The 13,825-nt window shown below is 40.4% G+C and overlaps 1 protein-coding gene across 4 annotated transcripts in view; it reads left to right on the top strand.

Moving 5' to 3' along the window:
• ryr3 (ryanodine receptor 3) overlaps nucleotides 1–13,825 on the top strand; it is a 157,660-nt gene that overhangs the window by 92,708 nt on the left and 51,127 nt on the right. For all 4 annotated transcript variants that reach the window (XM_049589531.1, XM_049589530.1, XM_049589529.1 and 1 more), the window contains 8 exons: nucleotides 2,752–2,884; nucleotides 4,311–4,414; nucleotides 6,609–6,744; nucleotides 7,157–7,340; nucleotides 9,007–9,109; nucleotides 9,245–9,365; nucleotides 12,029–12,198; nucleotides 13,007–13,227. In XM_049589531.1, the coding sequence (XP_049445488.1) occupies nucleotides 2,752–2,884; nucleotides 4,311–4,414; nucleotides 6,609–6,744; nucleotides 7,157–7,340; nucleotides 9,007–9,109; nucleotides 9,245–9,365; nucleotides 12,029–12,198; nucleotides 13,007–13,227 (1,172 nt within the window). The remainder of the gene's footprint in view (nucleotides 1–2,751; nucleotides 2,885–4,310; nucleotides 4,415–6,608; nucleotides 6,745–7,156; nucleotides 7,341–9,006; nucleotides 9,110–9,244; nucleotides 9,366–12,028; nucleotides 12,199–13,006; nucleotides 13,228–13,825) is intronic.

Below are 13,825 nucleotides of genomic sequence, written 5' to 3'. Positions count from 1 at the left end.
CAAAAAAGGTTTTCCATTTTTCAATCCAGACTTTGATAACATGTTGATTCCCAAGTGTGCACAGTGTTAGCACTCATAGAGCATTACTACTGAGTGACTTTTCCCAAGGCTTAAACACATTAAATAGATGAAATTGCTTTGGCTTTTAGAAGTGGAAACATTTGGCATGATTGAAAGTTGAATAGTTCAGGCAACATGTCTGATGGTGAGTCTCATTTTCTGTGCTGTTCATATTCACTGAGTGTAATTTACCAGAGATAAGGTGTGGATTTCTCTCCCTCCGGTATATATATGTCCCTCTGGCAATTTACTTTCATCCGCAGCATGGACAAAAATGACTTCACTCTTAGATAAATGCTCATGCTGAACCTTTGACTGAACCCTAACTAGATTGAGGATGATACAGAGGTAACAGCATTATATGCAGAAAGGTTTAGAGGTGAAATGATTTTCCAGTTGTTGTGTTTTGAACAGAAAATAACATTTTATTTATTGACTGCACTTTTATCAGAGGCAAGCATTTAAGACTCCAGCAACCGCTTATTTGGGGAAAGGCTCAGTATCATCCTCACAAATATTTTCTTGTCTCTCTTGACAATATCAGATTGGCTTATATGGTATGTTTGGAGAATATTTAAGAGTTTCAGATTCACTTTAAAACCCGAGGGTCTGAAACGCCAAACTAAAATGGGAGAAAGAATCAGGCCTGGAGATATCTGAAGACGATAGAAATGATATATGGGAAAGCTGGGCTGAAACTGCCAACTCACGGTCCTTGAGAGACTTCTGTTGGAAGAACATTGTAAAATATTTTGTAACTCCAAAGTAGAAATTTATTCAAAAGGGTTATTAGATACAGAGTGAATGCTGGAGGCACTGTGGTAAAAAATGGCTCATCATTTTCATTCATTGTTTGGGCTTACCTCTTATTTTTTCATATTGGCAAGAGATTGAAATAGAAATTGATTGGGATTTTTGCCCAGATATAATGTGACAAAATACTCTTGGCTTGGAGCAAAAAAAGCCACCACTTGGAAATGGCTCCAGTCAAGCTGTCCATCAAAGGACGACTGGTCTGTCAACGAAATAAACTGTATTGAGACACTGACCTTTTCTTCAAGTCGACTATATATACACCAATCAGCCACAATGTTAAAACCACTGACAGGTGAATTGAATATCATTGATAATCTCCTTACAATTCAGTGTTCTGCAGGAAAACCTTGAGCACTGCCATTTATGTGGATGCCACTTGACACGCACCACTCACCCAAACACCATTGTGGACCAAGTACACCCCCTCATGGCAACAGCTCTCCCTGATGCCACACACCACACCATGCCACACTGTAAAAACTACTTGAGAATGGCCAGAGGAAGGTGACAAAGAGCTCCAAACATCGATCTGGCCTCCAAACTACCCAGATTGCAATCTAATTGTGCAACTGTGGGATGTTCCAGTACCCCAGAGCTAAGTCCAATTTCAAGCTGGGGTCTCCTTGGATCGGACTTGGCTCTGACCTGTCAAGGCGTGGACACAGAACCTCTGGGGGTGTCCTGTGGTATCTGGCACCAGGGCGTTGGCGGCAGATCCTTTAAGTCCTGTGGATTGGGAGTTGAGGGACTGGCATATCCGCTGGATGCTCAGTCAAATTGGGATCTGGGGAATTGGGCTATTCCTGAGCAGTTGTTGCGGTGTTTCATTACGCACTGTCCTGCTGGGGTGGCCACTACCATCGGGAAGTGCCATTGCTATAATTGGTACTTGGTTACAACAGTGTTTGGGTGAGTGGTGCATGTCAAGTAACATCCATGTAAATGCCAGGACCCAAGGTTTCCCAGCAGACCTTGCATCGTAACGAGATGATTGATACTGTTCACTCCACTGGTTGGTGTTTTTAATGTTGTGGTTGATCAGTGTATGTGCCTAAAGGATGTACAGGAATAATGTCTTTCAGTGACATATGTAATGGGTCACAAGTATGTCAACCCCATACAAGTATTTAAAAAAAAAAAAAAAAAGAGTAGAACTGACCTTGAACTGATTGACGCTGTCATTTGACAGGATCAAAAGAAAATGGCAATTGTTGTTAGTTACTATGGTGACAACACATGAGTAAAGTGTGTCACACTTGCTAGTTTTTTGGACTCTGTTTCGGCCTACTTTACATAATAAGTTGGCGTTTTCCTTTTGTCTTTCTCATGATGATCATCATGTATGATCACATTAATAACCATGAACACCTGAGTGTCCTGGCGTGTTGCAGAGTCAATGGTCAACTAAAGCCTCATTGACATCTGATATTAGAGAGATGGACAATAGCCAAACATGGCCAAAATTGTGACTCTCTTACGTATGAAATACGAAGCACCTAAATTCAGCAGTCCTCAAATCCTCTCCAGCAACAAGGTGATGGAGATTGTGCACAAAAAGATGCCTCTACATGCTTCATACTTCTCCACTGCTTGTTTGTTGTTACTGCAAAACCTCACCTTAAGGAGTTTGCCAATAGCCACTTGTTGATTTATACAAAAGTTGGCAATGGCAACAGTACACATAAAAATGGCAGCTGCTCTGACCATCCTGCTATATTGATTTGAATGAAATATTCCATTCTGCTTACACTTTGTTTCTATGGTCAACTCCTTTCTGCTTGAAAATGTCAATAAGAATGAAGTTGTGAAGAAATAAATGAATGAAACTGTGGGTCTGCTTTGATTTTAGCATGTCTTTTACATTTGTGTCCACAGGAGATTGCCTTCCCCAAGATGGTGGCCAGCTGTTGTCGTTTCCTGTGCTACTTCTGTCGTATCAGCCGCCAGAACCAGAAAGCCATGTTTGACCACCTGAGCTACCTGCTGGAGAATAGCAGTGTCGGGCTGGGTAAGTACTGGTAGAGTCATAAAATGAGACAGTCTGCTCTCCTTCCTGTCCTGATAGTGTCCTTACAGCTTTGTCTTTTATTACATTTAGTGTGCATCATTCTGAGAGAGGACGACAGAGGTTTAAAAATGAATGGAAAAATCTAAATATGACAGATGAGCAGAGGGCACTCTGAAATAAAAGATGGGAGATGAGAGAAAGTAAAAGGGTCTGGTGGAAGAGAGAAATATTGAGAGAAGAAGTTAAATGGTTTCCTTAACATTTTGAATTTCTTCAAGTATTTACCACACTGTAGGAACTGAAATATTGCACATTGCTGCTCCCGAAAGTGATGGGAAATATTCACAGAAACCAGTAGGTGCCACTCGCTGGAAGGGTTTTTCATTTAATTGAAGTGCAGACTCAAACTTATCGCCCACATTATGCCAGAGTATCAGTTTGAAAGTGAAAGGGCCAGAGAGGCAGGAAAATGAGGGACGGGGGTTATTTAGTCATGCAGGGCAGGACTGATGAGTCACTGGGCTCCGGCTGCTGCTGGTGTAAACTAAAGCTCCTGCCTGTGAAAGAGGAGAGGTTCACATGGTGTGGAGAAGACAGATGAATGCAAACACACCAGTCTGTTACGCCCAACATGAAACATTTGATATTTGCTCACTCATAAATCACATATGTCACTGTGAAGGTGCTGGGAGACGTGCCTCGTGCTTTCTCTGTATTTCAGGGCTAATTACCTCAAATGATGAGTTTGCCTGAGTGAAGGACATAATTAGAATTATAAACCAATTAATGATTTATTTTTTTTATCTAAATTGCCATGCAGCAGTGTGCACAATTATTGTCAGAGTAGGTGTCCAGTGGGAGTGTAACCATTTATTTAGGCAGGGAGTTTTGCACATTAAGGTGCAGAGGATTCATTAACTTATAATTAACTATCTGCACAACATCAGTATTTCTGTTACCAGTTTTTTTTCTAATAAATTGCACTCATTACAATTATAATGGTCATTGTATTAAATCAAAGACTCTGATGTCCATTAAAAGTGACACAGTTAATCTATGAAACATTCTTTTAATCATTTAATGGTTTATAGAAATGTGCATTATGTTTGCAACACTAATTGAGTTTCAAACATTACTAGGGAAAGAGAGCAGAGGTGTGAAGTGCTTGTAGAATTAGAAAGAGTTGGAAATAATATTTTGTTGTTCTTGTAACAATAAATATCTTATGTGTATAATATTTTTTCAAAAATCAGGGTAGTTTCTAATGATCACATCCGACTACCTGCTACTCTGAACTGCAACACACTGGAGAATATCACGATAACATATGTAGATAGACTGCCCCCTGTTGTTTAGTCCAGAACAAATGTAAAGTTTGCTTTGCTGGTAACACTTTGTCTGTGTTTGTGTGTGTGTATATGTGAAGCCTCTGAAGCTATGCGGGGCTCCACTCCGCTGGATGTTGCAGCATCTTCAGTGATGGACAACAACGGCCTGGCTCTGGCTCTGGAGGAGCCTGATCTAGAGAAGGTTTGTTTGTGAAAGCATTTTGACTGCAACTTAAATGATTTAGGCTGATATGCACTTAAATAACACCATTATTGCTCTTGTGTTATTAAGCACACCCAGTGGGGTCAGGCTGATTAGACTAGCAGCTAGTGTTGAGTTTAGTGTTTGGTATGACCTCAAGGTATTTGTTGTTGTAGCAGAGGAATCCGTCATATGATAGACTTGCTTGTTAAATACTATTTCAGGCACTGTAAAATTGTGGATTTGAATCAAATTACATTTAACGTGCTGAGAAAAGAAACCAGATATTCTGGTAAGAGTACATTAAGTTTTATTAAGGTTAAATACATGGAAACAACCTTTTAGTCTCAAATTATGTAATGGGACACAACAATGAAATTAGCATTGATGATTTAGTGGTATCTAGCGGTGAAGTCGCAGAACTGAAAATTCTGACGTGTGCCTAGCTTGAGGCGAAGACAGTTGCCGACACAAAAATGGGAAAACACAAATGGCCCTGTCTGGAGCCAGTGTTTGGTTTATCCATCCTGGGCTATAGGGCTGCAACTAACGATTATTTTCATTGTCGACTAATCTGTTGATTATTTCTTCGATTAGTCAACTAATCATTTTATAGAAAAAAGTGTCAAAATTTTGAAAAATGTCGGTCTGTCTCTCCCAAACCCCAAAATTATGTCAATTAATGTCTTGTTTCGTACTCACGCCAAAGGGTTTTAGTTCACCGTCATGGGAGAGTGTGTAAAGCTGCCAATATTTGAATGTAAGAAGAAGAAATGACTCAAACCAATGAGTCGACTACTGAAATAGTTACTGATTATTTTAATAGTCGATTAGTCATCGATTAGTCGACTTATCGTTGGAGCCCTACTGGGCTACTATAGAACAACATGACTGACTCTGTGGAAGGGGACACACTCCATACGTAGATATAAACAGCACGTTTGAAGGTAACGAAAACACAGCAATTCCTAGTATAGAGTGATTATGAACTAATTAAAAGATTAGTCATTATAAATATTATCTTCCACTTCTGCCAATAGATGTCCCTAAATTCTATGTACTAGGCCTTTAAAGGAAAAAATGATGGTTGGGAATTCCTGTGAGGTTAGACTGACAACTGGTGAGCAGTGCATGACATCTACCTCGCTGAACTGCTACAGCTTGCATTCGTGCGACGTTCTCACAGACAGTGTTGTTGGTGTGGCACTGCTGTAAAGCTGCCTGCTCCTATAAATACTGTATTTCCACAAACAGCTGGTGCTCCACTCATTTATGGGGCTGTGCAAGCCAGAGCATTGTCAATAACATGTCTCATGCAAATGTTTCACTATGAAAAGCCCTGTGTTAACAAATTAAGGGATTGTGTCCACAAAAATGTTGTCAGAGGGCTTTTTTATTTTATTTTTGAGTATTTCTGTTTTTTCATGTCTATGACACATTAGGTCATTGGAACTGTAGTAAAAGATGGTGTAATCGGGGTGTTGGTGGCTTAGTGGATAGAGCAGGCGCCCCATGCACAAGGCTGTTGCCGCAGCGGCCCAGGTTCGAGTCCAGCCTGTGGCCCTTTGCTGCATGTCATCCCCCCCCCACTTGGCTTGCCTAAAAATATATCTTAAAAAGAAGATGGTGTAATGTCAGTATGATTAACAAAAGACCATTTCACAGTCTATTTTTGCTAAAAACTGCATGTGTCATGCGGTAAAATTAGGCAACACTCCTATTATCCAGATGTGCTGCAGCTGAGCAGCTGCCAAGCCTTAGCAGTGCTGCTCATGCGGGCAGCGTGTCTTCTCAAACCTGGAAACACAGGTGCGGAAAAAAAAAATACAAGAGGTTCTGCAACGCACACACACAGGCAGTGTGGCCCAGGTGTAAGATATTGTACCATTTTTGAATGCAAAACAATCAGCGGATTCCTTTGTATTATTAGCTGATTGATGATTTCTCCTAACCACTCTTTACTGCTGACTTACGTGACACTGAGTTGGACAGAAAGAGAAGCCTCATGCCACCCAAGTTTTCCCTGTGAAAAATGAAGTATGATTTTGTGCCAGTTGAATAAGCTTGCTCAGCAAATGCTTTCAAGCTGTCACTGTTAGTGACACTGACAGTCAAAAAGACAGAGTGTGCCATTATATTCCCCAGGAGTGAAGCAGGATTGTGTGTGTCTTTGTGTGTTTGTGTGTGTGTGTAGGTGGTGACATACCTGGCAGGCTGTGGTCTTCAGAGTTGTGCTATGCTGGTTGCAAAGGGTTATCCAGACCTCGGCTGGAACCCTATAGAGGGAGAGCGTTACCTGTCTTTCCTGAGGTTCGTCGTCTTCTGCAATGGTATGTCATCTTTCATACTGAGCACATGGTGTAAATACAGAAAATGTTGCCTTTTAAAGATGATTTGAGGACTCTTTGTTCACTAGTGATGCTTTAGAGTAATGCTACTCCGGAGGTCAGTTATTAGATTTAATCACGTTCTTCATATGGCTATGACAGCAGTATATATACGTTGTGCTTGCATGGCAGGTCGGACGATGTTATCGTGACACCATTATTAGAATTACCTCTAACTACTGTCAAATGCCCAAGAGAAGAGAAGTGCAAATGTTTACATGGATAAAAAAAATGAAATAATCCTTGAGGAAGGCAGTAAACACAAGGTCCAGGATTTCTGACCTGTCCTTTCAGGAGATGACTTTAATAATCACCTATAAATGTCTGTCCATTGCCCTGCTGTGTTTGTATACAGGTGAGAGTGTGGAAGAAAATGCCAATGTGGTGGTGAAGCTGCTGATTAGACGTCCAGAGTGTTTCGGTCCTGCCCTGAGGGGAGAGGGTGGTCAGGGTCTGCTGGCCGCCATGAAGGAGGCCATCAAGATATCTGAAGATCCTGCCCTGGACCTACCCAGTACCCCAGCTGTGGTCAATACTGGGTAGGAATCCGCACCAGTTTCTTGCATTATTTTGTTTTAACCAGGGTTGAAAAGCCTGTTAATTAGCCTTTAGATCATCATGAGACACTAAAAACCCACTGAGCAGTCACAAGTGATAAAGTCTCCCATTATCTGTGTCTTTGTGGTGAATTGTTACACTTAACGAGATTTGCCAGTGTGTTTCTTATCTCGGCTAAACCCGTATTATTTCTCGTTATTAGACTTTAGTGCTATATCACTTTGAATTTGATATATTGTTCGTTCACATCACCGGGAAGAGATCGGAGTCTGCTTCTTTGTGTAAGCCTGCACAAAGGAACTGAAGAGAAAAGGAGTATTTGCTCTTAGTTTGAATGAGAAGTTTTATCTGATTGAATCGCTTTACTAAAAGTCTCCTACAAAAACAGTAATAATCACAATATATTTTCCTTATTTAACCCCTCTGTAACATATCTTTTATTACACTTTAGATTGTGTCCCCCCAGAGATATTTTAAGACATTTAAGAACACTCTGTTCTGAATAATAATGTGGCCCATATGGTTTTACACAACAAAAAGTTTTATAAACTTCTCCGAGTTCTTCAAAGTACATCTACTCATTCTCCCTCACACATATTAATATGCAAATGAGATTCCTTTCAAACCTTTAATTATGAAATACTTTACTGAAAAGCCTTTTGTCAGCGTGTGTGTGTGCTGGAGGTTTAAAGTTTCCACATCACACTTTTGTGTATGATGCGTATTTGACCATGATTGGCTTCCAAATGATGATGATGATGATGATGACACAAAGTCAGCCTTGTTGGTTAGTACGTGTTTTTAACTGAGATTTAAAGTGAGCACGGAGAACTTTTCCCCTTCAGCAGATTAATGTGAAAACAAGCTTTTAGTGTCAAACTCTGCACATCCATCATTCTGCACAGTGAAGCTCAAAATCTCTTTAATGATGGACACAATGCAAAACATCTTTTTGCCCATTATTGAGTCTTAAAGTAAAAATAAATGTCAGTAAGATAATTTTATTTAGTGTGTTTCTAGTCCAAACCTTGTTTTAAGATTGCGAAAAAGTAAATGATTATGACAACAACAACTTGCCACAATCCGTGTATTTCAAGATATAAGACAGAAATTTCCCAAAACACAACAGAAACAGCTGGAAACACTCTTTTAATCAACAATTCTTTGATGTTTCCAGTAAGTCTTGATGACTGCATCTGAGACAATTTAAACTCTAACTTAAACATGAAGACATCATAGAGAGATCCTTGTCTGGTTAGAGGTGTAAGAGTAAAGAATATAGCAGCCTTGACATTGATGGTAGCTGTCAGTAAAGCAGTGTGGAAACCGTTGGCTCCTGCCTGCTCGCATCAGTATGCAAAGGCTGTTATACACTGGCTGCATTTTAATGGGCAAGGTTATTATTGCATGAAGTGAGGAGAGGGATTGGGAAGCAGGTCAAAGTCAATATGTATAACACAATGGCCTGTGAGGAGATCATGTTTTGTGCCAAAATATTGTTATATACGCTCACAAAATTGCCCATCTAATGCTCTTCTGGTGCCCAATTTCTTGTCAACCTACTTTGTACAGTCTGTGGGTCCTGATTTTCCTTAGTGAGGTTTGCAGGATCCCAAAATGTGTTGTCAAAGTGATTGTGTGTTTCAGGTCTGGTGAGGAAGAAGGAGAAGTCATTCACATGGGCAACGCCATCATGTCCTTCTACTCAGCTCTTATTGACCTGTTGGGCCGCTGCGCTCCAGAGATGCATGTGAGGAGCTTTTTTTTTTATCACACATACATCTTACTTTTTATGTTATCATGATCCTCTGTTTAACAACATAGACCACTACAATGACTGGCATGAAATAGTGAGTTGAATATTTCCTATTTGTGTCTCTCACAGCTTATCAATGCAGGTAAAGGAGAGGCGCTGCGTATCCGAGCCATCCTGCGCTCTCTGGTTCCCACGACAGACCTGGTGGGCATCATCAGCATCCCCCTCAAAACGCCTGTGCTCAATAAAGGTATGTTGGTCTCAGCAGCTTTGTTTGCTACATGAAGCCATGCATGCAAATGCTGATGGTTGAATAGTAACAGATAAACAGAACACAAATGAAGGGGGAGCACATTAATAACAGCCAAAAGTGATGCAGGAAAAATGGTCTTTGGATTGAATTCAAGGCTGTAACTAGTCTCACATGCAGCAATTTGATTGAACTTTTAATTTAAACTGAATATACAAACACAAGCTTAAATAGATCAGAATCAGATTCCCTCCACTGCTTGCTGAACCAACATGCCACACTACTTTACTGCCTGCAAATATGAAAAGAGTTTGATTTGGCTAGAATGTACTGTGAGTCACACTGCCAGATCAAGACAACTCAAATAAATTCATATCTCTGCACTTTGAAAATAATCACAGCTCTGCCAGCTGGAGGTATATCACGAAAATGACTGTGTCACACCAGCCGGGCTTCATTCAAGAGTGCGTATCTGTTCGCTTCTCTCCCTGTGTTCCTACCGTGGAGGAAAATTGTGCCCACAAGGTGTTTCTTGCACCTTGGCGGTTTGTGCTTTGACTTTTAATTTTATGTGTAGTTATTATCTTACCTGGGGAAAAAAAAGCCATCTTCAGCAGCAATCACACCAGAAAATTAACTTTATATCCAGTTTTCTCTGTGACATCATCTAATAAGAAAGCAAGCTGTGTCTTAAATGACTGAACTCATTTTACTTTTTTAATAACTTTCCACAGCTTATAATGCCTGGAATTACTGTTACCTTAAATACACCTGTGACGCTTATTTACAGTGCATGTGCATCAGATGTAGAAACAAAAAGTGATTTCAAAGCGGTCTGTTTGGCGGGTGTAGGCTGCAGCCCTCTTGCTCAATACTGGACCAGTTTAAAAAAAAAAAAAAAAATAAAAAATTGTTGCCAGTAGTCAATAAGATTTTTTTTTTTTTTTTTTTTTTAATGCCTCCACACCAGTGACAGCTGTGACAGGAGGCATTATGTTTTACAGTTGTCCGTCTGTTTGTGTGTCTATACATTAGTGTTGCACGGTATACTGGTACTAAAATAGTATCGCGGTACTAGAGCATTCCAAAAGGTACTATACTGCATTTGGAAAATACCGGTACTTTGAAATTGATTCAGTTCATTAATTTAGTTAATTTATTTTACTCAATTATGCACACAAACGCCTTTCTTGTTCCTACTGGAGCACAGATTGCACAAGTGGTGCGTATGACAACACCTGTATCAACATTCGCAGCTGGCACATGTGAAAAAAGACAAGAGAAAGTCTGCCTCGCAAAGGGAGACATCACAAGACAACACAAACTTGGTGGGACATTTGAGTTACCAAACCGTGACGTCTGTACTGAGGTACTGACCGAACCATGATTTTTTTTTGGTGCCGTTACACCCCTACTATTTATTGTTCTGAAGGTTTGTATCCAAAAGGACTTTTCCCTAGGAAAAGTACCGAAGAGTATCGAAAAGTATCGAAATTCATATTGGTATTGGTACCGAAACAAAGATTTTGGTATCGTGACAACACTACTATACATACATCTGTACATCCACCCCACTCTCTTGAATACATTATCTCAAGAACACCTTGACATATTTTTACAAATTTGGCACAACTGTCAACTTGGGCTCAAAGATGAACTGATGAGATTTTGGTAGTCAGCGGTCAAGGTTACTGTGACCTTGTGTCTGTTACATTCTGGTGAAGGTGATATTTCAAGAACGCCTTTAGGGAATTTTCTTAAATTTGGCCTAAGCAGTCACTCAGACTCAAGGATGAACTGATTAAAATTTGGTGGTTCTAAGTTAAAGGTCAAGGTCACTGTAACCTTGTCTGTCCTGTTCTCGTGACTACTGTATCTCAAAGAAAACTTCAGTGAATTTCCTTACATTTGGTACAAACTTCCACTTGGAGTCTGATGAACTGATCAAAGAATCAAGGTCACTGTGACCTTGCGTCTGTTACATTCTCGTGAAGGTGATATCTCAAGAACACTTTTAGGGAAGTTCCTTATATTTGACACAATCAATCACTCAGACTCAGTGATGAACTGATTAGAATTTTATGGTCAAAGGTCAAGGTCACTGTGACCTTACAAAACACGTTTTTTTGCTGAAACTCATGCCAATTGTGACAAAATTTCACATCAAAGTGTAATAGGATATAATGATGACATTTTGTATCCAAAAGGTCAATGGTCGTCTTCACTGTGGCATCATAATATTCAGCAAAAACACTTTTCTGGCCATTATTCAGCATCATATCTCAGGAACAGAAGGGAAGACATTTGGTCAGATACTGAATTGGTGACACTAATCTTGGGTGTGCACCTTGAAACTCTGCTGATTGTATAGATCTTCAGTGCTGCCTGGGAGAAGATGTGTGTGAAGCATCCATGTTTTTACAGACATACAAGTAAACTGTAAGAGAAAGTGGTGCACAGAGGCAGACAACCACAAGGCAGTTATTTACATAAACATGGGAAAATAGGGTCTAGGGTGAAAAATACTAAACTTACCAATAAAATACAATTTTAATAGTCAGGAATACGAGGAGAAGTATCAGATTAAATAGAAATGATAAATACAATGCTTACGTATAGCACATTAAACTGAAACTTTTCCCCTTACATGTGTTTGTGTTCAGATGGCACAGTGACAGAACCCGACATGTCAGCCTCTTTTTGTCCGGACCACAAGGCCCCCATGGTGCTCTTCCTGGAAAGAGTCTACGGCATTGAAGACCAGAGCTTCTTGCTCCAGATGTTGGAGGTTGGCTTCCTGCCTGACCTCCAAGCATCTGCGTCTATTGATACTGTAAGTGGCAGACAACCCAAATAACTTGGACCTCATATCCCTGGTCAGCCTTCAAGCTCCCATTTTGTTACTCACTGGCCACCAAAACATATGTATCATTGTTTTCGAAAAGAAAAAGCTCTTGGTGCAGCAGGTGCATTATTAAATCTGTGTCTTCTTTGTCTCTGTTCCATTACATTTCAAACTCAAATGGTGTTTTTGTCATCTAGTAATAGTTTCAGTGCACACTGTTTGAATTTGAGTTTCCAGTTTGCTCATTAGATGTATGACAGAGGCACATAATCTGAACAAACACAAATTGCTCAGAACAAAGCCTTGTCATGGCTGCCTCTGAGTTGGCTGAAACATTAACATACTTATTGGTGAAATCATCTGACTAAAAATGTTAAACATCTGCTCATCTTCATATGATCAGTACTCAAACAATCTCGTACTGCAACACTCTCCACTCCAGCAATATGTGAATCACTGTGGAATGACTGTGAAAATTTCACCATTCTCTCAGAAAAATAATCACTGTTCACATATTAGCCAAACTCGTTTAAAACTGGATTATTGTTTAAAAGACTTTCTATTCAGTCAGTGCCCTTTTCAAACCTCCATTCCTAGCTGTGACATCAGGGGGAAAATTAAGTCTTTTCAACTCCACTTTCCCTTTTTTCTCCATCCCAAGAACCACATATTTCTTTTTTTGCTGTTGCCAGGAACCTTTATTCACTCCCAACTCTCTATTAATCTTGACATGCGGGGAGAGGTGTGTTGTGCCTCTCTATCCTTCAGCCTACATGCATTGTTCTCTGTTCCACAGGAGCTGTTGAGCACCACTGAGACAGCACTGGCCATGAACAGATACATCGGCTCAGCCCTGTTGCCTCTGCTCACTCGCTGCGCCGCTCTCTTTAGCAACACAGAGCACTACGCACAGCTGATTGACTCCACACTGCAGACTATCTACAGGCTGTCCAAAGGACGCTCACTCACCAAGGCCCAGAGAGACGCCATCGAGGAGTGTCTGCTGGCTATCTGCAAGTAAGGCCGGCAGAGCTTTGTCTAGTCTCAGCTGAGTAAAAATAGCAAATGGGAGCTGGAGAGTTACAGAGGCTGCATCATGTTATTGTTTAAACAAAGCTGCTGTCAGAAGGGTCGTCTCAGGCTTTAGGGCAATACATAATTTGACAGCCTTCTGTGTCACTTTAGTAGAGCATGTAGGTCTGTTCACCACAACTCACAACCTGCAGAAAACAGTGACAGCATCAGCAACATTTTCCTTCATTACTACTTCCTTAGCGTTACTGAGTGATAACACTGACATTTAAGGATTTTAGCCACATAATGTTGGCAGCCATTTTGGATATCTCCGACAGAGTCCGACCCTGACTGACCCTGAATCATGGAGCATGGTGCATACAATCTGTTGCATACTTAGGGTCACATTGCAGAATGTTTTCCTTCATACAGTGGGCCCTTTTCACCTAGTTTTAAAGTATTCTTGGATATGAGTACATGTATATTGATATTTCTGGGCAGCCTGGTTTAATTACACATGAGAGAATCATATCAGGTAAGTGCAGTGGTCATATTATATTGAATCTGCAGTTATTGTAGCTACTCCTCTTTAGAAGAAGAT

The sequence above is a fragment of the Epinephelus fuscoguttatus genome, linkage group LG11 (genome assembly GCF_011397635.1).
Source record: "Epinephelus fuscoguttatus linkage group LG11, E.fuscoguttatus.final_Chr_v1".
Classification (NCBI taxonomy): Eukaryota; Metazoa; Chordata; class Actinopteri; order Perciformes; family Serranidae; genus Epinephelus; species Epinephelus fuscoguttatus.
The sequence above is the reverse complement of the archived record's forward strand: the minus strand, read 5'-3'. Positions and strand labels throughout refer to the sequence as shown.